Below are 23,967 nucleotides of genomic sequence, written 5' to 3'. Positions count from 1 at the left end.
CCACGCTCTGGGGTTGGCGGTCATAATGATTGTTTCTACAGGCCATTTTGGGAAAGTTGCTTTCTGTCCGCTCCCTCCTAGGGGAGGTTGGGTGGCATTGAGACAAGGAGAGAGTATTGTGCTGCCAACTATTGTTCAGAGTGTCCTTAAATGGATGTGATTCTGGTACACACTCTAGGCACACACGTCCATGAAGCTTTAAGCAGGAGAAATGGGGGTGGGGTGGGATGGTTATGTCTTTTCTCCTTGGAGAAAAAAAAGAAGTTGGATTATTTGTGGCTCTTTTTAAGGAGAAATAGGGAAGTGAAATTTTCTGGGTAGCACATTTTGGGTGACATGAAACAAAAATTTGGGTGGAGGGAACTGTGGGGCTACAACTAGAAATTCCAGGGAGTTCTACGGGCCCAGAAAAGTTACACTCAGCCAGGCCCCTCTGGTGCTGGAAGAGGAAACTGGAAAGTTGGAGATTGCAGTTACCTGCCCAGTGTCTTGGGCTGCAGGTCACTCTTACCTCAGTTTCTCTCTAAGCAACTGCTCCCTTCTCTCATTCGGCTGGGACGCTCTCCTTTCCCAGATTCAAGGCGGCTCCATGTCGCCCATGGCTTTTCATCTTGCATGGTCAACAACAGCCCTCTCATTACGATTCCTTGGTTCAGATTCTGATTGACTGTGGAATCAAGGGACAGGCCTGGGGACTGGCTGAATGTGACTTGATGGGCTGTGTCCAGAGGCGTGTGTGTGTGTGTGTCTGTCGGTGCCCTGTGATGGCTATCCAGAGTAACAGGTGCCGTGCGTAGGGCTTCCCCCAGGACAAGGGAAGCTGTAAACTTCTGAGTGTGATGGAGTGACGATGAGACTTTGTCCTCCCAGTTTGAGAACCAAGGAGTAAAACTGGTTTGTGATAGAAGGAAGTGTAGTGACAGAATCTCATCATCTGAGTGTCCAGTCCCCTTCACAGCCCAGTTCCCTCTTCCGTCGGAGCTGCCATGTTGGCACTGCATGACTCCACCCCTATCCATAGCTGATTGGATCAGGAGTGGACATGTGATCCAGCTGGGCCAATTCAATTCTCTCTCCTGAGGACTAGAGCGGCAATGCTTGTATGCACTTGCCAGATAGCCACTGGGCAGGCCCCTCCTGCTGCAAAGACTGGGTAGAAGAGAAAGTGGGTCTGCAGGGACAGAGAGTGAAGTAGATACAGAGAGAAGAAACTAAGTCTGAAAATGATCTGAATTGGTGACTGATCAAATCCCTGCTTCCAGACAGTATGGAAAACAGTATGGAGGTTTCTCCAAAAACTAAAAATAGAACTATCATATGACCCAGCAATTCCACTCCTGGGTGCAAAAAATGAAAACACTAAGTCAAAAAGATACATGTATCCCAATGTTTATGGCAGCATTATTTACAATCACCAAGATATAGAAGCAACCTAAGTGTCCATCAACAGATGAATAAAGAAGACGTGGTGTATATATATGATGGAGTATTACTCAGCCATAAAAAAGAATGAAATTTTGCCATTTGCAACAACACAGATGGACTAGGAAGGTATTATGCTTAATGAAACAAGTCAGAGAAAAAAATACTGTATGATATCCCTTATATGTGGAATCTAAAAAATAACACAAACTAGCGAATATAACAAAAAAGAAACAGACTCACAGATATGGAGAACAAACTAGTGGTTACCAGTAGGGAGAGGGAAGCAGGGAGGGGAAAGATAGGGGTCGTGGATTAAGAAGTACAAACTACTATGTATAAAATAAATAAGCTACGAGGATATAGTGTACAGCACAAGGAATATGGCCAATATTTTATAATAATGTAAATGTAGTATAACTTTTAAATATTGTGAATCACTATGTTGTACACCTGAAACTTAAGTAATATTGTACATCAGCTATACCTCAATAAAATAAAAAGAATTGAATACAAAGGCTTTTGAACATCTCCTCCTGCAAATATACGCCTGCTTCTACTCTCTTCTGGAACCCTGGCTGCCTCCCTGCCCTTGGTCCAGCAGGAGTGGTTTTCTATTACCTACAATTTGAATATGCATTAGTATATATATCTAATAGATACAATAATAGTAATAGTTATAGAACGCTTATTATGTGCCATATACACTCTCCCAAGGGGTTTATATGGATTATTTTATTTAAACCCCTCAACAACTCTATATGCTATATATTATTATTCCCATTTCACAGCAAAAGAAACTGTTTTACTTGCTCAATGTCACACAGCTAGTGGAGCCAGTTTTGAGCACAGGTGGTCTGGCTTCAGAGTCAGGGCCATTGTCCATTATGACAGCCTTTTCAGTTGAGACTGCTGGCACGTGGAGGCTCAGGCTTTCTGAGTGCCCCCATCATATGCCCACTCTAGCCCTGCACCCACACAGAAAACTGGAGCTTCAGGAGTTGGCATGTGAGATGGAGTATTTGCCCTCTGCCCCCTGGCTCTGCCCATCCCCACCCCAGAGGGAAAGGGAGAGTCCAGAGTCCCTGGGTTTCCATGACACTGCACTTCTGGGTGGTAAACATTAAACCCACTACTCATCTTCCAGAGTCGCTTTTGGGCACTTCCGGAATGACCAGCAGGGCATCCTTTCTCCCATTTGGAGACTGTGAGCCACCATGGTTAGGGCCTGGGCTGGGAACCGCATGCTGGCTGCCTGCTCCTGACTTAATCTCCAAGCCTCAGATTCATTATTCATAAAATGGGGATCGTAATAACCCCTACCTACCCAAAGGAGAAAATGGGATCATGGGAAAATGTTTATATATTAAATGAAAAAAGCAGGGACCTTCATTCTGTATTCTGTGATCCCAGCCTTTTGAGTTTTTGCTTTGTTTTATTTTGTTTTTAAATTGGGAAAGATAAATATCAAGGTGTTACATGGGATATCTCTGTGTGATGAGACTACAAGGTATTTTAATTTTCTTTTCCTTTTTTGTATTTAAACTTTCTAGTATGGAAATAGATGATTTATGTATTTAAAAACACATCATACTTTACACATATACAATAATTTTATTATTTACTTCATAGTGCTTTGGCAAATACAAAGCCTACAAATGCAAGAGTGTGAGTTCTTCCCCAAGTCCTAAAGCCATGTATGGGGGACATTTGTGAGCTGCCTCCCCACACCCAATCCCCTCTTCTTTTTAAGCAGATTGGGTAGGTTGGACCTTATCCTATCTCCACAGGTAGGCCTGGATAAACTTAAAGATCAATCATTGCAGTGACTGGATTAGGGATCCCATGACGGAGGTTTGGTCCACGAGACTTAATTCCAAGACTTGTGTGTGTTTGGAGAAATAGATTTCCATATCTTGTCAACTGGGAATCTCCACCTGAGTGAGACTGGGGCCAAGTGGGAGGAAGAGGAGCTGAGAAATAGAGAGGGAAGCCAGGTCCTGATTCCATCACTGAGCCACTGGGAAAACCTCTCCTGAATGTGTAGTCTTTTCTGTTTCATGAGCCAACAAATTTCCTTTATTTTCAAAACAAGTTTGAGAAGTTGGATTTTGTTACTTACAACTTCCTAACTGATAAGGAAATAGGGACTAGCACTCACAGTGGGATGTTGCAAACGGTAGACCCTACAGTGCAGAACCTGTGGGGCTGAGGAGGCAGGCAGAGCATAGAAGGGGCCAAGGCTTCTGGCCGGGAAGGTGGCGGCTCTAAAATAGCTGGTGGTGAAGGAGCCGGTTAGGCCGTGGTCTTTTGAATCTCAGAATTCCAAGCAAGTGCCTCCAAGGCTGCTCATATATGAGACTTGTGGGAAAATTTCAGGATTTTGGAATGCTTTCTCATTTCTTGTGGTCATTAGTAAATTCCTACAAGAAAGAGACGTGATGCCTTTTGAAATAGGCCTGTTTAAAAGAAGAAAAAGAAGAACTAGGGTTTTGCTAAGAGAAGTACTTTAGATCTGAAGCCTGTGATCCAAACTGACAGCGATTCCAGGATTCCAGCCAAAAAGCTGAATTCTCCACACCCAGCTATATTTAGTGTAAGCAGAGGCCAGGAGGTGGGGGACTTAGCAGGAGATAAAACTGAAGACCCCTCAGGTCCTTCCCAAGCACATCCCATTAAGCATTCTTTGTCTGACAATGAGATCCAGCTCCTCCTCTCACGCCTCTGATGGGATGCAGACTGCAGACAAAAGGCCAGTTAGCAATATCTCTCTACATGCCAAATAAGCCATTCATTACACCGAGGGCAGAGGGGTGTACTGAGTCCAAGGCCAGTTGTCAGGAGACAGATATCCCCAGGTCAGGCTCTGGACACAAAGCTGTGATAAGGTCTCTATGTATTTGGCTAGGAGCAAATAGATCGGACACCTACTAAGTCTTTCAGAACATTGCTATAGTGGGGGAGGGTATAGCCCAAGTAATAGAGCGCATGCTTAGCATGTATGAGGTCCTGGGTTCAATCTCCAGCACCTACTCTAATAAATAAATAAACCTAATTCTTCCCCTGCCCACCAAAAATGAAATAAAACATTGCTAAAGTAATCCCCAATCTGGCCAATATCAGCCTGCCCTGGTCCAAACCCTAAAGTAGCCTCAGGTCCCTGAATCTGCATCTAACAAGAAGGGGGATGATAAAGTGATGTAGCTCCCGGGAGAGCATCTCCAAGGCCCATTTCAGATGTGTCCATCAAAGACAGGGAGATGGATGCACAGGTCGATGCACAGCCAGGAGGCTGGGTGAATCTCCGGGAACCTTTCATCAAAGATGATAAAAGCCCTGGTTGGGGGTGGAGGGTGGGGTGGGGGAATCTCTCTGCCATCCTAGGTTCAGCCAAACTCTCTTCCTACTTATTAGGGATGGCTTCCTGCCTGCCTCCATTCTGAAAATGCCAAGGGACTGCCACGGCTGGGCCTGCCTGAACCTGCTCTGGCCTCTGGAATCCAGCCCCCAGCAGACAGCCCTGACCCTTCTTCCTCTTGGCCTGCAGCCTTCTCCAGGGCAGAGAATAGGAAGCAACATGCTCCCTCTTGGAGCTTGGAGCCTGCTCACAAATCCCTTTAGAAATAAAGGACAAAATGAGGACATTGTTCCTTGGACAATGAGGTTTTCTCACAGAGCAGTCTCTTCAGGCCTTTGTGAGGAAGGCTTCCTTTAAGTGCAGCTAGGGCTTGAGGACACCCTCTAGCCAGTTCTTAGGGTACTGGGCACGGGACTGACTGCTGGGAGTAGGGGGTGGGACTGCGGATGGGGCTGTAGGTGTGAAGAGACACCGGGGTTAGTACTGCCTGAGAGAGAGAAGATGAGGGCTGAGCAAGGGCGAGGCTGAAGATGGGATGGTTCAAGGCTGGGGCAGGATTAGGGGGACTAAGTCTAGGACTGGGGCTAAAGCCAGGGCTGGGAGGAGGCTTGGGGGTGAGAGCTGATCCTGGGAGGGCATGTCGTGCACTGCTCAAAAGCCCAGGCCTTAAATCCAGGCAGCCAGGGTTCTTCCCTGACTATCTAGGTGGTCTCAGGCAGGCTCTCTCTCACCTTCCAGCTTCCCTCCAATCTCATCTTTCCGCTCCGAACTCCCTGTTTGATGCCACAATCTGCCCCCTCCGGCACTCCTCTTATATCTGCTCTAGCTCTTTATTTATTCCCTTATCATCTTCTTATTTACCATATTATTTACTTAATTATAACATTTATTGTTTCTTTTCTGTCTTCCCTGACTAGAACGTCAGTTCCATGAGGACAGACATCTTGGTTTTGTTCACTTGTGTCCCCAGATCCTAGTGCAGTGCCTGGCACAGAGCAGGCATCCAATAAATATGTGTCAAATGGATAAAGTTGTTAAACTCTGAGCTGAGAGCTTCCTCATCTAAAACGGGAGGATGACGTTAATGACTCATCTTGCAAAGAGGAGTGAATGAGATCTGGCCTGTAACGGGCTTTGCAACAGGCTGGTGGGCACATCCGCAAGTGACAGCTCGTATATGCCTCAGTTTCCTCATTGGTAAAGTGGGAATAAAAGTCCCTAGTCTGTCGAGCTGTTGTGAGGTTAAAATGTACAAAGCACTTAGAGTAGCTCCTCACACGAAGTTGGTGTTCGGGAAGCTGGGCAGCTGCACCATTGGTTTAATGGTATTGCCTCAGCTTTCTTGGTCCCTTCCGTCTCCTTGTTTTACTGAGTTGAAGGAGAGGCTGAAGGTGGCTCTGGGAGTCAGATGGCTGAAACTTGGGTTTATACTTGGGCTTGACCATAAAATGATCTCTCAAGTCCAAGGCTCAAAAGAGACCAAGGGTTTCAAGACCCCCTCCTCTTTAAATATCCACCTTGATTTCAGGCACGCTATCCTCCAGCCCTGGGTCAGAGCCTACTCCGCCCTGCCCCCCATATACAGGCTTTGGGGTTTTGTTTTTTCTCTCCATCCTTTCTCCTGCATCCTTCACTCTGGGGACCTGACACCCCTCTGCTCTCCATCTCAGGATCTCTCCCTGCAGAGCCTCCCCAGGGTCAGCGGAAAAGAGAAAATTTTCTTTTCAACTCTAACTCAGCTTCTGATGCCTGGTGAGCTTCAGGCCTTGTTCAAGACACGGGGCTCATGGCACATGGCTCATGGCACGCACTTAATAAATGAGGAACAAATGAATGAGGAGAAAAAGCCCCGGCTCCATCCCAGACCATTGGGTAACTCTGGCCTTTGGTTTCCTCATCTCTAACGGGGATTATAAATGTCTGTCAGTCAACCTTATGAAACTGTTGTAAGAATAAAATGAGGTCATCAGCTCTTAGAACAAAGGGAGCTTGGAGGTCAAGCAGTCCGATCTGCTTATTTTTCAAAAAGGAAACAAACCCCCAGAGACATGGTATGTGCAGATGCAGACAAACCTAATGTGATGAACTATTTTCTAACTGCTGCGTGGTCCTGGAATCCTGGAATCCTAGAGATTGTTCAGTCCAACCAGCCAGAGGGAATCTGAGCCTAGACAGGGAAAGTGACTTGCTCAGCTCACGCAGGAAACTAGGGCAGAGCTGGAACATGGGGACCCCCGCTTTCCGGCCTAGGCCTCCTTCCTGCTGTGTTGACAGTAACAGGAGGGGTGCATCTAGGGAGCAGGGGAGGCAATGGCTGCTGGGTGACCCCATCTTGGTTGAATTCTTGGAAGAGAGAGCCTAAGAGTACAGTAGGAGGAGGGAGGGAGGAAGGTGGCAGGGCTGGCAAGGCAGCGGTCACTCTTGCTCATAACCGATCCCTGGACGCCCAAGGTGGTAGTGGAGGGGATACCTGTGGGAAAATCACCCAGAGGGGCCCAATGCTGGCCACATAGTGCAACCAAGAGTGTCTATCCCGCATAGCTTTGGGGAGATTGGAAGTCGGGGGCAGGCATGGGGGCCCATGATAGGTGAAATGGGGTCCTCCCACCTACCTGTTGCCCTGGTCTCCCAGCCTCTGTCCAGGCTGCACAGGCAGACTTCTCATGCCTGGGGATTTGCCCCTGGCTCACTGATGATGATACTATCTCAAGCCTCTTCATATCTCTAAACCGTTTCTTGGAGTTTGTGAGCAATTACACAACCTCTCACAGTGGTGGGGCTCTGTTCTGCTTTCACCCACAATTTCTTACGCAAAAGTATTGTTGCCTGAACTCGATTCACTTACCACCTCTATGATTTTTGCCTTGATAACCTGATCCATTAAATACATAAATAAATGTTTTCTCAATGTTTTGATCTGCTTTTTAAAAACATAAACTTATGTCCAAAAGGAAACTTCACGTCACTCCTGTAAATAAAGCAGCAGTATCTGTTGCTAAAAATACAAGAAAAAAGGAAAAGAATTACAAAGGCATTCTTGGTTTCTGGCACCAGGCCCCAGTTCTGGTTCCAATCATACTGACAAACCACCTGCGGGCTTTCTTTAGGCCTCTGTTTCCTCATCTCTAAAATGGGGCTGTTGGGAGATAATGTATGCAAGATGTCTGGCCCTGAGCTGGCATGGAGTAGGTAAAAGAGAGAATTCTGGGCTGGTATCGGTTCTGCTGGTGCCGACACCTTCTCCGCTCTGCTCTGGCCTTAGTCTCCTGCCCTCCGTCTCTTTATCTAGAACTTTAATATTTCCTGTACGCTTGTAGACCAGTGTCTCATATTAACCTGCCTCTCAGAACGTGGTAAGGTAAGCCAGGGGAGATGATGTCTGCCTATTAAAGGGCAGGCCAGGCCACAGGGCTCAAGTGATTTGCCCAAGGTCAGGAGGGTGGAGTCTTGAACCTGGGCTGTTTGACTCCACTGCTTAGGAAGTGTAGGCTTCCTCTTCCTCACCCAGGAGGCAGGTCCTGGGGCTCTGGCTACGATGCAGTCTGCAGCAACCCTGGTTGGCTCTAACGAGAAAAGAGGAAATAGTTTCTGTCTAAGAAAGGTGGTCCCGCCTAGGCGAGGCTCACCTCCCCAAAGCCACCCCTCCTACATCTCCCTCTACTTCCTGGGGCTCTAGCAAAGGAGACAGCCCAAGGGTAGAGGAGAAATGAAACAGGCCAGTGGTCCGGTCTGCAGTGGGACGGAGAGGGGGACAGGGAGGAGAGCCAGAGACACAGGTGGACAGAGACGGAGAGAGGGACACGTGGGCAGAGATGGAAAGAGACCTCAAAAAGAGACCTATAGGTTGACGGACAAAGAGCCAAGATGCACAGAGAGGGCCAAACAAGACAAGGCGCGAGAAAGAGAGCTACAAAGAGACACAGAAGGAAGTTGAAGCCAAAAATAAAGGCAACCACAAAGAGACGGAGATGGAATCAGAGCCGGAGCTCCGGGGGAGGGAGGTGGCTGCGCGGGGAAGCCGGGAGGCGGAGAGAGCCCGAGAGCGGCGGGGGCGGCAGAGCGCGGAGGCGGCAGCACCCTCTCCCGCCCCAACCCAGCGCGGTGCCCCAGCCCAGCCAGGGCGCGGGAAGCAGTGAGAGGATGTCCCGTTCCCCGGCAGGGGGCGCCCTGGCCGCGCGCCGGGACCAGCCGGCAGGACTCGGGGCCGGGGGCGGGGCGGGGGAGGGGAGGGCCGGAGCCCGGGCCGGGGGCGGGGGCGGGGGTGGAGGTGGGAGGGGAGGGCTGCCCGGGCCGTGCTCGGGCCCCGCGGCCGCCTTTATAAGGCCGCGGGGGAGGTGGCCCCGGCAGCGTCCGGCTCCCGCCACTCCGCGACCTAGGTCCCAGGGCACCGAGTCACGCCACTTGTGCCAGGACAGGACTTCACCCACGAACTCTGCGCAGGTAAGGACTCCACTCTGGTCCCCGGGCGCCCGGGACTCCCGGGGACGTGGTCGATCCCCGGCCCCTCCCACATCTTCTGCTCGCCCGGGGATGGTGGCGAGGTTGGATATCAATGGCAGGGCAGGGACCTCCACGTCCCCACACTGCCCAAGGCAGCCCATTTGGAACCCTCAGCCACCTGTCCCGCTCCCTCACTCGCGCGCATCCGAGGCTTCCTGCTGGCGTGCTGGACCCGGCTGGAAGTTGGACGTAGCGCACGCGGAGCCGGCGAGCTAAGGGGACCGTGTTCGTAACCGCCTCTGCAGTCCTGGGGTCTCCTGCCGCCCGGGCTGCCGCCGGAGACTCCTCACCTTCAGTCTAGGCACCTCCTCCTGGTGTCCCGTGCCTGAGCAGCTTCTGTGGTACCCCCTTGATCCAAGATCAAGAGACTCAGGTTGACCCATGCTACGGCGCCCCCACAGGGCAGGGGTTGGTCTTTTTGCCGGGGGAGGTGGGGCGGTTCCAAAGGAGTTTGGGCCAGAGCTAGAAGAATTAAAGGGAAGGAGGATCTCGGGTCAAGAGTCGCAGGGAGGCGGGGTTGGGGGGCGGGGAGGGACGATATCGGGCGTGTTGCTGTCTGTTTGGGAGTTGGGGGTGGGCACAGCAGCCATAGGGCACGGTTCTGGAGCTCCTGAAGCTGAGGGAGTCTGCGATCCACCTCTGGACGTTTGCAAGTGAGCTGATTGCCCAGGGTTAGTGCCCATGCCCAGTCTTGATAAGAAGGGGTTAAATGCATAGTAACATTGGCAGGGTGGGAAGCTAAGGAAAGTCTTTTACTTTCCCCACGTTGTCCCTTTTGACCCTTTTCCTACGCAGAATGGGATTGGGTGAGGGGGTCTTTACAAAGGCCTGTGGGTGGAGAGGGAAAACCCAAGAGATCAAAAGAGGGGCAATTCTTAAGCTAGAAGGGGCCTTTGGGCCCTGGAAAAAAAGAGTCCCAGGTGGGCCAAGCTTCCCAGGGGGTCAAGGCTTGGCTCCCACAGCAGTAAAGATGACAGCAACTGTTTATTGACCACCTACTGGGTGCCGGGCCCACCCCAGTACTTCACATGCATCATCTCATTTACAAATGGGGAAACTGAGGCTTGGGGAAGTTAAGCAAGTGTGAGACTAGGATTTGAACCCAGACTCTAAACCCTGCAACCTTCATCTCCCACTTCCACTGTACTGCCCAAGAGATGAGGGGCTGAGCCTTGGTTCTTCCTTCTGGCCTGTCCAGTGTTCGATCTTATATGCCCCCCCACCACATGCACTCTAGACCTGCCCTCTTCAAATCTTTATTCCTCCCCACCCCCACCCACTCCACTCCCCACCCCCGCTCACCTTGGCCTTCTGCTTCCTTTCTTCTTCTTAAACTTCATGCCTCTGAACTCCCTAAGCAGAAAAGGCCCCTGAACACAGCTTCTTAACTTTCCAGTCCCTGGAGTAAGACAGGCTTGGATGATGGCCCTGTTGGTGTCTGTGGCCCCACCTGCAAAATGGGGAGTATGCCACGCTCATGACTATTGTGAGGAATAAAACTGAACTGAGGCCAGAAACAAAATGCTGTCTTCATTCAACAAAAGTTTGTTAAACTTTGTGCCAAACCCTGTTCTAGGTGCTGGGAATGCGGCAGTAAATTAAACAGACATTTGGACATTCACATGACAATTTTTTCAGGCTCTGAAATGGATATTTTGGAATTGGAATCAAGCAATTCACAAGGAAGGAGATTAAAATGCAATAACACGGGTAAAGTTGGTCGGCCAACCTTTGGTTTTCACTCATAGAAGAGGCAACCTGGCTGTTGACCCTGGACAAGTTCTGTTCCCTGTTATGCCTCAGTCTCCTCCTTTAAGCTGAGAAGATCAATAAATAGTACTTACCAGCAGTGATGTCTAAATATGATCTATGTATGCAAAGTGTTTAGCTAGTGCCTGTGCTTAAGAAAATATTGGCTATAATCAGCTCTAATCTCAGCAGAAAAGTGCAACCCTGAGACTGGGTGTAGGGTTATATCACTGCCTCTGAACCCTGGAAACCTGTCACCCACCTTCTCCTAGGTCTTGTCCATTCCCTGATGGGTTGGGCTGTAGAGTGGCATGGTGATCTCCTTGCCCACACTCAGGTGCCATCTCCTATTACCCTACACACAGCCTTGGCCAGGAGCCTGGAGCTCCTTGCTGGGAACAGGCCTGGGGCTGTTTTCTCAGCAGTGCCTTCTGCCCTCTGCCTCTATTTAAATGGGATGAAACCAAACTCAAGCCCTGCCTGTCCTGTGCTTTACATATCCTACATTCCCTGCAAGCTAGATACAGTCCTTACTTTACTGGTGAGGAAGCTGGTCCTGCAGAGGGAAAGTGTCTTGTTCAAGAGACACACAGATACTACCTGGGGAGCTGGGGCTGGAGCCCTGGTGATCAGCTCTAGTGATCCTCCTGTTGCACCCATCTTTAGGGATGAGGCCTCTCAATCCAGGGGCAGGATCCAGTGGCATAGCTCGGAGTTCTTACCTTGAAATAGATCCAGCTGAAGTTATTAATACAAAACTCAGAGCTGGAAGAGAACATTACGGGGAGAGTGAGCACGCTGGGCTGAGAACCAGCACTCAGAAATCTCCTAGTGGCCACAGGAATGCAGACGCAGCTTGTCTTTGTCGTTGTCCTCGTCCTCAGCAGGGTGGAGCTAGGCTGTGCAGTGTGTGTGTGTGTTTCTTTTTTTTTAAAGAGATGTCTTCACTTTTAGAAGGCAGCTGTGGGCAGTAGATTGAAGGTTCATTTCCAGCACTGCTGTGTCACCCTGGACAAGTTTCTTTCCCTCTCTGAGCCTCAGGTGAGGAAATCATTTATAATATGGGTTAACAATACTTTGCAGAGTTGCTGTAAGGAGCCAGCAACATCATAAATGATTTTTCACCACTGAATCGTTCAGCTGGGGCTGAACCAGAATTGGTGATTGTTATTGAGAAGTTAATGTCCTCTGTGGGACAGTTTCTTCACCAATACCAAGTGATCCATAGGGCCAGAGAGAAGGCTTTGTGAGGTTACAAAGACCTAGACAGGAGGGAAAATATTGGACTTGGGGTCAGCATCTTGGGTTCCCACCCCTAGTTGTGTGACCCAAGGCAGGTCACTTTGCCTCTCTGACTGCTGGGTTCATAGTAGGCCCCCAACTATGATGCTCAGTGTCCAAAGAACATTCAAGGGTAGTCTCCATATTTTTCCACCTCCCCATGCCACCTCCCAACGTTTCATAATTGCTCCCAGAAAAAAGTCATGCTTAAAGTTTTCCATGCTGAAATTCTCAACCTCACTGTGGCATGAAATCAATTGTTTGCATTTAATTTGACTTCTCAAATTAAGGGGTAAAATTTGAGATGAGAGTAGGGGATGAGGGGGGGAGGAGACGAGGAAAACGAAGTTAAACCAGATGTGTTTTTGTTTAACTGTCGGATGGTGGTTAAACTGCTCGAGTATTATTGCCATCATTCCTTCTGAATTCCAGTAACCAGGAGTCAAGTTTCACTAAAAATTGTAGTGTTCCCTCCTGGCTACCATAGACTTGCTGTCCCCATTATTATTATTATTACTATTTTATATTCATCTGAGGTCACAAAGTACTGGTCAGAGAGGAGACATAGATGCCTAGAATTTCAGAGCTGGAAGGAATTTAGAGGCTCCTTGTTAACTGGCTGCTTTGCAGATCAGGGAGACTGAGGTACAGAGAGGTAGGAAGGGACTTGCCCAAGGTCACCCATGATCTTTCCAAAAGCAACCATTGTCTTGACTTTGGTGTGTATCATTTCCATAGTATATCCTTAATATATCTATTTTTTGAAAAAAAAAAAAGAATTATTCAAGGAAGGATACACATAACTCCTGTATGTTAAGAGGCTGGTAAATCAAAGTGGATACAGGTGGAGGAAGAAAGAGACAAATTGTAGTCAGAGAGGCCAGGCCTGACACAGTTCAATGACAGCCAGCAGCAGGCCTGGAGGATTACAGGACAGGGACCTGAGGACCTCAGGTGTGGGTTGGTAGAAAAAGATCCTCAACTTAGAGGAACAGTGTTTGAGTCCTTGAACTGTTGATACCCTACCTGTGTGACCCTGGGCAAGTCACTTCCCCTCTCTGAACCTCAGTCTCCTCATCTGTAAGCCAGGATGCTTTTGAAGAGCAACAGTTGGGGACATCCCTAAGATTTGGGATGGTCTAACTTAATCAGTTGGTCCTCACATGCTCACAAACTGCCCTCCCGAGGCAGCAAGTGGTGGGGGTGGAGGAATTGTTGACTCCCACAGTGATTTTAAAACTTTTAGTTGTTGGTGTTGCTAAAACAGGTGGTTTTATTTTACATAAAAATAAGGGTTTCTGGTTTCTCTCAAAAGATCAAAAGATGTGACCACACTGGGCTGCATCCTGTCTGGCCACTATGGCTTGAACTGATCAGCAGCTTCTCTGTCCACTTTTCCACAGTCCCCACTGTGCCCCACTCTCACCTGGCCCATTTGCTTCATTGCCATTCCTGCCTGCCTTCAGAGTCTCCAATTTCTGTGCTAGGTGCTTGAGGCTTGGCCAGCCCTCCGGGGGCTCAGGGTAGGAATGTGGGACACATGGACACCAGTCTCTCTTCCAGGGCCTGGCAGGATCTCTGAAACATGTCTGCCTGGAGGAGAGAGCTTTCCTCCTGCTTTGCTGGTCCCGGGAAGAGGCTAAGAGCTATAGAGACTTGGGGCTGACAGCGTCAGCCTGTCAGTACTCAGAGAGCTGGGCCTGGGGCCCAGCTGTTGGGGGACAGGCAACCCTGGGTGCTTCAATCTAGAGAATACAGTGTCCCCTCAGGGAGGGGACTCCTTTGACATCTGCCACCTCACCTAATGCTCCCAACAGCCCTGTGCATTGGTGTCCGCTTCACAGATAGGAAACACCGTCTTGCGCGCTGAACCCACAGCTCTCTGTTCTGCCCCCTTTGCTGGGAGCCGAGGTGTGGTGATGACCAGCAGGCACCTGATCTCCAAATCGCTGTGTCAGAGCTTAAGGGCAGCATGGGAGGCCAGGAAGCCTCATGGTTCAAGCTCCTGGTGAAGGCTCTGGAGGCAGCCACCTAGCATGAGCTTCTAGAAGGTCTCTGCAAGCAGACTGCTCTGGGGGTACAAGCTGAACAAGGGGGAGCCCTGAGGACCAGGGCCCCTGGTCCTTGCACCTGCAGAGTTGTTCAGGAACATACTCTGTGTGGGAAGCAGCATCCTGTGAGCACCCGCTGAGTACCAGGCACTTTCCACACTGTCTTTGATCCTCATCTACCCTCACCCCTGCCATTCTGCAGTTGTGGCTCAGGGGACGGATACCTTGGGTCCAATTCCCTCCCCTGGGTGCCTCTGTCACTGTGTCCCGATCCAGGGAGGGGAGGAGAGCGGGGTGGTGGCTGGGAGGCTATTTCCTTGGCAAACCTGTAGTGAGACCCTGACCCGGGGCTTGTCTGAGAGAAGCGTTTCCATCCCCCTAAATCTCAGTTTGGGATTCAGGTGGGTGAACTTCACCCGGCCAGGTCTGCAAGCTGCCAGACAAGCCCAACAAACATTTTATGTCCTTTAAAAAAGTGTTTAGGAGGCTTTTATTTGCAAACCTGTAAATCCCACATTTAAAAGAATCTGCTGTGTGACTTTTTTTTAAATTGAGGTATAGTTGATTTACAATGTGTTAATTTCTGATGTGCAGTATAGTGATTCAGTTATACATACATGTATTCCTTTTTAAGTCAAATTCTTGCCTTCTCTGATCCACCTTTGACCTTGTCTACAAAACAGCAGGGTGAGTACTCTCCCAGACCTCAGGTTAAGGTCCTCAGATCCCCATCCTGTAATCCTCTAGGCCTCATGCTGGCTGTCAGTGAACTGTGTCAGGCCTGGCCTCTCTGAGTATCATTTGTCTCTTTCTTCCTCTACCCGTCCCCTCTTTGACTTACTGACCTCTTAACATACAGAAATTAATAACTTACTCATCTGCTGCCATTCTGGGCAGAAAGTGTCTCAGCTGACTCTGAGACCCCTCCCCTCTGTCACTCCTTCTTAGCACTTCTGTAACAGCTCTCTGTTTCTTCTGAGCTCCCCATTTCCACCTGCACACACAACTGCTCATTATATGTCCATAGACTCTACCCGATAACATTGCTCCTCATTCAATGTTAGCAGCCCTGTGCGGCAAGTGCTATTATCCCACATTACAGATGAGGAAGCTGAGGCGCCAAATCACCCAGCTGGGAAATGGGAAATATGCATGTTCATCCCCTACCATTGCCAATCCACCCACCCAAGGCTGCTTCCTTCTTTGTGACATGAATGATGTGATCTACTTAAAAGAGAAATTTTGAAATTGTTTTGATATTTTGAAATTGTTAAATGTAGTAATTCATATTTCAGCATCAGTTAGCCAGTCAAGATAACAGAGGTAAACAGATTCCTCTCAACAGCTCATCTGAGAGCCCTTGCCTTAGTGAGTAGTATTTGTGACAATGCTGTGTGTTTTAATTTTTCCTCTTGACCTCATCCTTACAAGTAACACTTAAGGTCTTACTGTATGTCAGGAACTGAGCTAATGACCCTCAGTGACCTTACTGTATTTAACTTGTTATCCTCTCCATTTTATAGAGGAGAAAAATAAAGCTCAGGGAAGCTGAGTAACTTTCTCTAGGTCACACAGCTAGAAAGTAGAGATGAGACCCAAAATCAGGTCTCATGCCCTTGTGCCCAATCAGATTAGCATCTGGATTCAAATTTTTGTCTGGATACTAGCCCCCAGGGGACCTTGCTGTTTTTTCCCCATAGAACCATCCATCTCTGGGTTTTGCAAAGTGATGTGGGGTGGGATGCCTCAGAGGGAGGGGACCTAGCACAGTCACTCCTGATTGGACAGCAGCTTCTGTTCTCCAGACAATGAGTCTTGGCCTGGACATCCCCTCTTCTAGTTAGGAGGAAGAATATGACAGTCTTAGCAGAAGCATTCTTAGAAAACCAGAGGGGCCTGGGTTTGAATCCCAACCCTGTCACTTCGAGCTTTGTGACCTTAGGCAAGTCTCTTTGCCTCTTTTGGCTTTCAGTTACCTTGCCTGACAAGTATGGCTTGTTTGAGCGAGGCAAGGCCTTAGGACTTTTCTAGCTCACACATGGCAAATAGTTGGCACACGTGCTGCCACTCTCCTGTCCTCCACCCTTATCAGACATCACTAATCAACCACTGCTCTCTTTCCTTCTAAACCTCAAGTTCCTTCTAAATGCAGTCCTCTAGGCAGTCATTATCAACTCACTAGAGTTGGCACACAAGATTGGAAGACATCTCCAAACCAAATTAGACTTAGGCATAGTGTGAGCAGAGGCGGAGAAGGGACAGGCCCAGGGTGGTGCCCAAGTCAGTGTCACTGTGCTTCTCAGTCTTCTTTTCCTGATCTGAGAGAGCAGGAGGAACCCTGAGCTAGACTGTGCCAGAACCTGCCTCTGGTGTGGGGTGAAGACCTTTCATGGAGCACCCAGGTGTGTCCATGTTCAGTCCTCAAGGGGATGGGGGCGGGGGGTGTGGTTTCTGGGGCCAGTTGCAACCCAGGTTTAAAGTAAGAATGAAAAGGAAAAGGCTGCTTTCAGATCGTCCTGGAAAGAATTCCATTCACCTCTTCCAAATAATATCCTCCAAAGATAATACCTGTAATAGCAGTAATAATAGTATTAAGAGTTATTAACATTTATTGAATATTTATTATGCACCAAACCACTCTGCTAAATGCTTTAAATACATTCATGCTTTTAAGCCTTATAACAACCTTTATTCAAGTGAAGAAAATGACTCAAAGATGCAGTCCTTTGCCCAAGTTCCCTGCTGGTGAACCAGGGGAGCTGCTGAGATTGGAATTCGCATCCGTGCAGCCCTGAAGCGGCTCCCCTCCCTGGCTCAGTCCGAGGACTGCCAGACTCTGCACTGGCTGTTCCCCAGCTCACCATCATCACTTCTCATCTGTGACCAGGACACTTCTTCACCTGTGGAAGGTGCTCTTCCACACACACAACCTTCCATGAACACACGGGAGTAGCAAAGCAAATGGCATGTCCATGTTTGCAGGTTAGAAAATTGGACCGGGGATCACACAGCCAGGAAATGGTCCTCGTTGGGCTGCGGGATGGCCAGGGAGAGCCTGGGCAGGAGACAGGAACTCGGGTGTGTTGCAGCTGAGGTGGGGTTGGGTTTGTCCCCCCCATCCTAGATATCCTGAAACTAGTTCCTGTTTTAATCAGCCATGGGACCCTGGATGAGTCATTTTAATACTCCCAACCTCAGCTTCCAGGCTCTTATACTTTTTGGTTGTCAAAGCTCTTTCCTATTCATGAACTCACTGAATCCTTAAATCAGCCCAATAAAGTATTATCTTCACTTTGCAGAAGGGAAACTGAGGCTCAGGTCAATCAATGGCAGAACTAGCCCTGAAACTCAGATCAGGATCCCAGGCTCATGGTCTTTCCTCAGATGCGTCCCCCAGCCTCTGGCATCTTTGCCTTTGCACCTGCTGTCCCCTCCCCAGCAGTGTCCTCCCTGCCTGTGTTGTCAGTTGGCATCAGAGCTTCTTTTCTAGATCTTGCTTAGAAAACTTCAGCCCTTGGTAAGCTGATCATCCACACAGTGTCTGGCTCTGTGTGAGTTCCTGGAGGGCAGGAACCCCATTTGAGTCATTCATGAATCCCAAGGTACGTGCATTCAGCAAGTGTCCAATGACGTTGAGTTAATGAAAGACGGCCACACCTGGCAGGGGTTTCCACAGCTCAGCCAGGCTTGCTTCCAGGGGGAATCTGGAAAGGCTGTCCTGCTGAGTTTGACACCTGAGCCACTCTAGGCTGAGCCCGGCTGCCCTTCCCAGATCTGCGGCTGATAACTGGCAGCAGGACAAGCTGGTTTCACTATTGGTAGCTCAGGTCTCAGTCAGGTATGGGTTCCCCCAGCATCATACCTCTGACCAATCTTCTCGTCCATTTTGTTCACAGATATACCCTCAGTGCCAAACAATCTTAATTTCTTTAAAAATAGTACCATCATTTGCCGAATCTATAAGTACCATGCATCCTGGTGCATATTATGCGCTTAATACATATTTGGCGAATGAATGAATACTTGCAAGGAGTAACGGCTCTTAGGATTGAAGACCTTGTGTGACCTCCATGCCTCAGTTTCCTCCTGTGTCCATGAGAGGTACTCAGAGGAATAATTGATACTTACATCAATATGTGTTTGTTTTAAATATGTTGTGAACCACTCTCTAACTGCTTCACTTATATTTATTCATGTATCCTCACAACAGAGGCCCAGAGAGGTTAAGTAATCTCTCCTAGATCACACAGCCGGCGCCAAATACAAATATTTTCCTGACTCTCGGGACACATGTGTTCTAAGTAATACAATGAGGGGACCATTTTCCCCCAACCTCTTTCCCTAGCACAGAACCCCCTACCCCGGGGCCCACGGTCATCAATAGTAGGGGAGTCCAGTGGTCATTTGTCCCCTGACTAGGAAACACCTCCATGGCTAGAAAAGACCTAATGCAGTGGCGAGCGCATAATAGGTCTTGTGACCATCATGGGTGTGAGAGGCACCAGTCAAGCGCTGGTGGGAGACCTGAGTCTGCTGCAGAAAGCCAGGGGAGCCTTCACGGAAGAAACGCAAGCGGTCATGAGTGACTGTAACAGCAACAGCTCACACCTGAGGAGCAGACCCTGCTCCAAGCACGTCAGACCCTGGAACTCATTTACTCCTCTGTCAGCCCTGGGAAGTGAGCACCATAATATTCATCCCCACCCCGTGGATTGGGAAACAGAAATGTGCTCACTTGCCTGGGAAACGGTTAGGAACAGGCGGGCCCGGCACCAAGCTGTGGAGTCCGGCTGTACTGCCTGCTCGGCCAGGTTTCCTGCTGGTCAGTTCCCTCGCGCCTCTGCTCGGGGCTGGCTGTTGGCAGGCAGGCCCATGTGAGGGTACACGCTGGTACCACATGATCCCTGGAGTGGAGGGGAGTTTCTCCCTTCTCCCGAGGGCCTTTCTCGCATCACGCCCTGAGGCTGAGCCCAGGTGGAGGTTTCCAGGAAGGGAAACCAATTTATCACCTCACCCCTGTCTGGGGCAGCCCCAGCATGTGTCAGCTCCCTAATCCCCTGGCACTTTGCACGCAGGGCCAGTAGCAACAGGGACTAGCATCCCTGAGGAGGGAGGGCCATGACTGTTCCGAGGGAGGTACTGCTGTGGTCTGTCAGAGGCAGAAACAAGGCTCAGTGTGGTTAAGTAACCTGCCCAGGGTTGCGGAGCCAGTGGGTGGTAGAGCTGGGATTTGAACCCAAGCCTGGGGTCTTTCCCCTCTGCCTCTCAGTCTGCTCTGAGCCGACTGGTTTTGGTTCTGGTGAGGGAAAAAGTGTCTGTCATGGAGACGTCTTGTGCAGAGACTCAGGCTTGCTTCCAAACAATCTAAAATTGTTTAATAATACTAAGCATTGTCATTTACTGAGTGTCTGTGTATGGCCTGCTTAGTACGTGTTTTATGTCCCCTTTTCATTGGTCCTCTTAACCGCCCCACAGGGTAGGTACTTGAATCTCAGTTTTTGTAGGTGAAAAATAGAAGCATAGAAAAGGGGAGGGACTTGCCCAAGATCTTGCCGCTCATAAGTGGTTAAGCCAGAATTTGAAACTAGGCAGCTTGGCTCGAGTGTGGGCCTGTAATCAATAAATATTAGGTAAATCTCTGCGGGCCAGATGTATAAACTCCTCTTGAACCTAATGGTACTCTGGAGCCTGGCTCGGGGAGAGGGTACAAGGCAGGAATAGACCACAGGACACTTCCCAGCCCTCTGAGCTGAGGATGCAGAGTTTATCTACCTGCTGTATGAGTCCTGGGAGAAGGGAGGGATGGATCGGGGTAGGGGGCACAGTGGGGCAGTCCCGGTGTCTCCAGAACCAGGGCCAGGAGGAGGCCAGAGCAATTAGCCTGGCTGAAGCTCCAGCTAACTGAGAATCCTCAGTGGAGGATTGGTCCCAGCCTCAGGCCGGGGCTCTGGCCTCAGGCCTGACCTTTCTGGGGTCCCATCTCAGGCTTCCAGAGTCTTTCTAGGGTGGGAAATCTCAGAGCTCTGGTTTGTGTGAGAACTTTGCAGTTTCCCCCTTCAACCCCCAAATCCTGGGCTGGCCTGCCCGCCCCACTTCACCCTTTCGGAGGAAGTGGATCCCTTCCTGTTGGGTAGCTACACGATTTGAATAATCAATTATTTCCCGACTGGTTCCCGGCCCACCAGGGCTCGCTATGCAAGGCGTCTAGCTGGGGCTCCGAGGCAGGCCTGCCAGCCTCCTCACCTGGTGATGTTCTCCAGGCAGCAAGGGCGACGTGCAGGGAAACCCTGTGCAGTTGGCTTTGCTGGGCAGGCCCCAGGCAGTTCCTGTAAAAGAGGCAGTGCTGGCCTTGGGCTTTGTCCCCTCACTGCTTTGAGTGGCTCCTGTTAGGAAAAGGAGGAGGGGTTGTCCCCTTTTCAGGAAATTCATGCTGGAGTGGCCTTTCTTGTCAGCTCACCGGGGTATGACCTCTTGGCTCCTGTCAGGCTAGAGAAAGGAGGAAGCAGAGTCAGGAAGACGGAAAGATGGGTGCAAGAAAACAGTCATTCATTCATTCAACAAATATTTCCTTACTTAGCCCAACTGCCTGCTAGGCCAAGGGCGGGGTGCTGGAATTCACAGATGAATCTGGTCTAGTTTTTTTCTTCAGAGAGCATCTAGTGTAGGGATAGAGGGCCATGTAAACAGGTGACATTTCAGAGTCCCAGGTGGTACAGGATGAAGGGGACTTGCAAGAGCTGTGGGACCCAAGGAACCACTTAACCAAGCCTCGGGCAGAATGACCACAAAGGATTTCTGCAGAAGGAGGAGCATTCTTTTTAAAATTTTTTTTCTCCCAACAAATGTTTACTGAGCATCTTCTGTAGGCAGGTGTGGTTCTAGGTGCTGGGGCTGCAGCAGTGAAGAACACCGTCCTGCCTCCTGGAGCTCCTCTGTAATGCAGACCATGAAGTAAAATTAAGTTAGTCTCAGAAAGTAATGAGGGCTGTGAAGGAAATAAACAGGGTTGTGAAATAGTGAGGAACTGGGATGCAGTGGAGGCTTCTTCACCCGGCATGTGCAGGGAAGGACTCAGAGGAGGTGGCCTTTGACCTGAAGAATGAGAAGGAGGGAGCCAAGCAAAGTCCTGGGGGATGAGTGTTCCAGGCAGGGGAACGGCCAGTCCCAACCCCCTGAGGGAAGAGAACAGGGCATGGAAGGTCTGACTGGTGAAGGGAGGGGACCAGGAGATGATGTCAGGAGGTGGGCTGCCCCAGAACTTGCAGACATCTGACCTGACTTGAAGAATCAGCAGGGCCTGCCAGGAGAAGTAAGGGGATGGCCCCTTAAAAACACTCTGAGCAGGAATGGCCTTTGGGGTTTGCTACTCCGGCTCTCCATGCACAGATGGGGCGGCTGAGGCCCAGAAAGGGAAAGTGACCCTCTGAGGTCACAAAGGGAGATAGTGGGACAGTATCTAGGTCCCCTAGCCACCAACCAGTTTCTCTCCAAGGTGCCCACACAGCTCCTCTGAATTAAGACGGACATTTATTAAGCGCTTACTGTTTGCCAAGAAAGTTATGTACCTTACCTACTTCGACGGGTGGAAGGTGAGGCTCAGGGAGGTATGGGGACCTGGTTAAGGATCATTGAGGCCTGGGTTCCATATGGTTGACCCTGGCCAAGTGGCCAAACCTCAGTTTACTCATAAAATGGGGACAGTAATGGTTTCCAGCTCATAACACTGTTGAGGATTCAATGAGATATGACATGTGTTGAGAAATTTCGATAGTGTTTGGCAAAATGTGAATATTATCTGAGCATTTTTGTTTTCATTTAAGTTATTTTATGGACCTTGGGATCATTCAGTGGATTAATCATGATCTTTGTTCAAGCACTCTCACCATTGATCCATAATGGCACTCTTGTCTATTTTATTACTCAAAATAAACGTAAAATGCCAATGAGCCATCATTCAATACTAGGATTAGAATGTTGACAATAATTTACATCTTCCTCTGGGCTCTTCCATCTGCCTTCCACTCACCTTTCTTCATGTGGGGTAACCACTATCCTGAGTCTGGGCTTTGCCATTCCCTTGCCTTTTAAAATTATTATTTTAAAAACTTGATTGATATTTTATTAGTATTTGTATTAGTATCATTATCACACAGGTTTATGTATCATATATATCGAAATTTCTCATTCCCTTTGCCTTCTTTGATTAGTTTTTAACGTCATGTATGAGTGTGTTTTATATATCATATAAAATATATATAGTTTTACTTTATGAAAGTGTGTCATGCTTTACATCATCTCCTGGGACTTGCTTTTTTCACTTAATCTTATATTGCAGAGCTCAATCCAATAGTTGCATGTTGCTGTAATTTTTTTTAACTACTGCATAACATTCCACTGGGTAACTATTCCACAATTTCTATTTATTTGATTTCTTGTTGATGGCATTTGGTTTGTTTTCAGCTTTTTGCTAGGGAAGGAAAATCACCTATGACTATTCATGTACGTGCTTTCTAATAGATAAATGGAGAACTTTTTCACTTCTCTTTGTTGCTGATGTATGAAAATGCAATAGGCTTTTTTTTTGCATTTGATCTGAATCAAGCTAATTTGCTAAACTATTTCCAATTACTTGTGTGTAGATTCTGTGTAGACAATCAGTTGCAAATAATGATAGTTTTCTTTTGTATTTTTAGATCTTTTTGATTTCAACTATTTTTCTTTTTACATTGTCTAGGACTTCTAGTACAATCTTAAATTTAAAAGGTAGTATTAGGTATCTGTGCCTTGTTTGATTTTTTTATTGAAATATAGTTTACAATGTTGTGTCAATTTCTGGTGTACAGCATAATAGTTCAGTCATACATATGCATACATATATTCATTTTCATATTCTTTTTTATTAGAGGTTATTACAAGACATTGAATATAGTTCCCTGTGCTATACAGTATAAACATGTTGTTTAGCTATTTTATATATAGTAGTTAGTATCTGCAAATCTCGAACTCCCTATTTATCCCTTCCTTCCGTATTCCCAACCTGGTAACCATAAGTTTGTTTTCTATGTCTATGAGTCTGTTTCTGTTTTGTACATAAGTTCATTTGTCTTTTTTTAGACTCCACATCTAAGTGATATCATATGGTATTTTCTTTCTCTTTCTGGCTTACTTCGCTTAGAATGACACTCTCCAGTTCTGCCCATGTTGCTGCAAATGGCATTATTTTATTATTTTTTACGACTGAGTAGTATTCCATTATATACCACAACTTTATCCAGTCTTCTGTCGATAGACATTTAGGTTGTTTCCATATCTTGGCTATTGTAAATAATGCTGCTGTAAACATTGGGGTGTATGTATCTTTTCAAATTAGAGTTTTCTCTGGATATATGCCCAGGAGTGGGATTGCTGAATCATATGGTAAGTCTTATTTTTAATCTTTTGAGGAATCTCCGTAATGTTTTCCATAACAGCTGCATCAAATTATATTCCCACCAACAGTGTAGGAAGGTTCCCCTTTCTCCACACCCTCTCCAACATTTATTATTTGTGGACTTTTTAATGATGGCCATTCTGACTGGCGTGAGGTGATACCTCATTGTAGTTTGA

At 48.3% G+C, this 23,967-nt stretch overlaps 1 protein-coding gene and 1 long non-coding RNA gene across 10 annotated transcripts in view; one reads left to right on the top strand and one right to left on the bottom strand.

The window, feature by feature from the left end:
- Positions 1-9,045: 9,045 nt before the first annotated feature.
- Positions 9,046-23,967, top strand: part of ALPL (alkaline phosphatase, biomineralization associated) — a 54,573-nt gene continuing 39,651 nt past the window's right edge. For 3 of the 8 annotated variants that reach the window (XM_031683769.2, XM_072975183.1, XM_072975179.1), the window contains exons 1-3: positions 9,474-9,653; positions 10,919-10,990; positions 11,984-12,070. Coding sequence is in view for 1 of the 8 variants with exons in the window: in XM_072975178.1 (XP_072831279.1) it covers positions 21,921-21,950 (30 nt within the window). In the remaining 7 variants the exon portion in view is untranslated. Of the gene's footprint in view, positions 9,221-9,473; positions 9,654-10,918; positions 10,991-11,983; positions 12,071-21,860; positions 21,951-23,967 lie in introns of those variants that run through there. The other 5 variants (XM_072975185.1, XM_072975180.1, XM_072975182.1 and 2 more) reach the window with 4 other exon arrangements.
- LOC140700774 (uncharacterized) lies at positions 19,673-21,725 on the bottom strand. Of its 2 annotated transcripts, XR_012079438.1 has the most exons (6): positions 21,636-21,725; positions 21,212-21,293; positions 20,935-21,017; positions 20,819-20,847; positions 20,605-20,687; positions 19,673-19,971 (listed from the first exon to the last, which is right to left on the bottom strand). It is a non-coding gene; the product is annotated as an uncharacterized lncRNA (long non-coding RNA). The 2 variants fall into 2 exon arrangements; XR_012079437.1 differs by having other exon boundaries at positions 20,935-21,293.

Source organism: Vicugna pacos, chromosome 13 (assembly GCF_048564905.1).
Source record: "Vicugna pacos chromosome 13, VicPac4, whole genome shotgun sequence".
Taxonomy (NCBI): Eukaryota; Metazoa; Chordata; class Mammalia; order Artiodactyla; family Camelidae; genus Vicugna; species Vicugna pacos.
Note: the sequence above shows the minus strand (reverse complement) of the source record. Positions and strands in the feature narration are given on the sequence as shown.